Source organism: Danio rerio, chromosome 10, assembly GCF_049306965.1.
Source record: "Danio rerio strain Tuebingen ecotype United States chromosome 10, GRCz12tu, whole genome shotgun sequence".
In the NCBI taxonomy this organism is placed as follows: domain Eukaryota; kingdom Metazoa; phylum Chordata; class Actinopteri; order Cypriniformes; family Danionidae; genus Danio; species Danio rerio.
In genome coordinates, this window is record NC_133185.1 from 365,001 (window position 1) to 367,500 (window position 2,500).

Sequence of the window (2,500 nt, forward strand, 5' to 3'; positions counted from 1 at the left end):
TGATGTTGCTGTGTGTGACTGCAGCTCGGTGATTGGTCAAGGCGAGCTGCTTCTCGTTTATTTTAATATCCTGATTACACAACACAGATACAATAACACAACAACAACCACCACAGTGACACTCATGACTGTCACATATACACTGCACATCAGCGTCACAACACTCCACAACCTGTGTGTGTGTGTGTGTGTGTGTGTGTGTGTGTGTAAGGGCGCAACAGTCAACACTCACTAAAGTGTTAGGAGTCAGAGCTGAACCTACTTCTGTGCTGGATCTGTGAGGAGAGAGAGGAGCTCTGGAGGAGGAGGAGGAGGAGGAGGAGGCCTCGATGAGGAAGGAGACGCTCTCAACACCTCCACCAGGAGCCAGAGAAGAAGACAACACTGTCCACCTACTGAGGTCCTCACACACCTGCACAACACAACACAACACAACACACACACACACACACACACACACACACACACACACACACACAGAGAGACAGAGACAGAGAGAGAGTCAATGTTGATACACAGTGAGGAGTCATCTGAGCTCAATGATTCAGTGTGTGTGTGTGTGTGTGTGTGTGTGTGTGTGTGTGTGTGTGTGTGTGTGTGTTTGTGTTTGTGTGTGTGTGTGTGTGTGTGTGTGTACCTGCGGCTCGGTGATGAACACTCCCCGGTCCCCGAGCTGCAGCAGCAGTGTGTCCCCGGAGCTCTGCGGGCTGCTGGTGCTCTGCTGGCGGAAGGTGAAGCCGCGGTGTCCGCCGCTCAGGCCCCGCAGCGCGTCGCGGATCACGGAGGCGTAGCGCCGCTGGAAGCGCATCCACAGGTAGATGTAGCAGAGCGTGATCAGCATCTCAACGCGCGGGCACAACGCGTCCCGGAGCCGCTGCCATACTGTCAACACTGTGCTCTTCCGCGCTGCTGTTGCTGACACGCGCGACGCACCGCCTCTTCCGGTCCATCACTCCGGAAGTCTTTAAGGGAACAGCTGCGGAGCTGAGGAGCCGCTTCACTGCTGTAACTCTCATATCTTACATCACTGCGCTGGCGTGAGCTAAATAAATACAATCAAAATACTTTTATATGGTTACTTTATTCATTATTGAATAAATAAAATTAATAATTCTCGTTAAGCATAATCATTTACACTTATTAAATAAATTAACTGCATTTTATTACCGTTTACCTCTTCCCCTATAGATATTGCTCTTCTCCACCAACCACAAGAGTATAAACAAGTAATTATGCCGAGTTATATTCATATTGTTAATAAATTAAGCGTGTAACTGTGTTCTGTTGACGTCTAGCCCTCACAGTCGTCTTTAAACAGGCACTATTGCTGAACAGAGCCGCATTACGCCATGATGAGCTCACCGCCATCCTGTTACCTTTCTCAGCGCTGAACAAAGCGGACCAATCACAGTCGCGTTAAGATGAGGTCTGTGAAGCGGACCTGAGGGAGGACATGCTGCTCACAGAACACGGGATCTACTGTATTCAGCTAGGCTAGAAATGACAAACAGAAACAGTTCAGATGGAGAGACTGGTGAACAGCGACCACTTCAGGTGTGTGTGTGTGTGTGTGGAGCTCCTTGGGCACAAGAGCGCACAGTGCACCTCTCCGTGTGTGTGTGTGTGTGTGTGTGTGTTACAGTAAATACAGCAGTAATACTGCTGTTTCAGCCTGAGTGGAGCATGTACTCCGCCGTGTGTCTCTGGCCTACAGCAGCTCTGCACAGGCGCTCATGTAGAGTCATGAAGAGAGCTGTAATGCGGAATAATGCATCAGGCATGTGGAGGTGATTAAACTAAGGTGATTATCGGTCTTCAACAGCACCGCATCCAGCGATCACACACTCACAGATTTCTAGAGAAGACAATCTGCAGTACATGTTTAGCGTGGGATATATCTGTATATTCTGTAGTCTGTGCTGTTAACAGTGTAAATCACTTGGTAAATGAACAGTCCCGCTGTTTTCACCTCCACCTCAATAATAAACGAAAGAAACCGAGGATGAGGAGAATCAGGACGGAAGTGTTATGGAAGTGTTATGAAGAGCTTCTTGATTTATATAATTCAACTTTCATCATGCTGGAAACACATCTGCAGCTCTGCTTCCATCCAAAGATGCTGATTAAACCTATAATCTTACTCTGGCACTTCATTAAGCTAGTTTAATGTGATAATTCAGTGTACAACCCTAAATTATAAAGAGTTGGGTCTGCATTGTTGATTATAACACATGTTTAACCTGTAATAATCATCAGGAGCACATTAATAATGCGTGTTGTGTCGTCTGCAATCAAACACAAGTCAAAGCACATCTAGATATCACTGCTGTCTGTCTGACGTGTGTTCCACACTGACCCAGCGCTTCTCATGTGGGCTTGTGGATAAAAATAAGGGGATGGAAACACGGGGAATATAGGGTGCATTGGGGGATCGGGAAGGGCTGTCAGGCCTCAGAGGTCTGCTTCAGTTCTTCTGACCGGCTGATGTGTTCACGCTGAC

General features: G+C 47.7%; 1 protein-coding gene across 8 annotated transcripts in view; it reads right to left on the reverse strand.

Annotated features, from left to right (window-relative positions):
* The window catches only part of hlcs (holocarboxylase synthetase (biotin-(proprionyl-CoA-carboxylase (ATP-hydrolysing)) ligase)), an 11,895-nt gene extending 10,955 nt beyond the window's left edge, over window positions 1-940 (reverse strand). For 4 of the 8 annotated variants that reach the window (XR_012386032.1, XR_012386036.1, XR_012386035.1 and 1 more), the window contains exons 1-2: window positions 638-940; window positions 263-412 (exon numbers count right to left, since the gene is read on the reverse strand). Coding sequence is in view for 2 of the 8 variants with exons in the window: in XM_073914294.1 (XP_073770395.1) it covers window positions 263-412; window positions 638-841 (354 nt within the window). In the remaining 6 variants the exon portion in view is untranslated. Of the gene's footprint in view, window positions 1-232; window positions 413-637 lie in introns of all 8 variants that reach the window. The other 4 variants (XR_012386031.1, XR_012386034.1, XR_012386033.1 and 1 more) reach the window with 1 other exon arrangement.
* Between the last annotated feature and the right edge of the window lie 1,560 nt (window positions 941-2,500).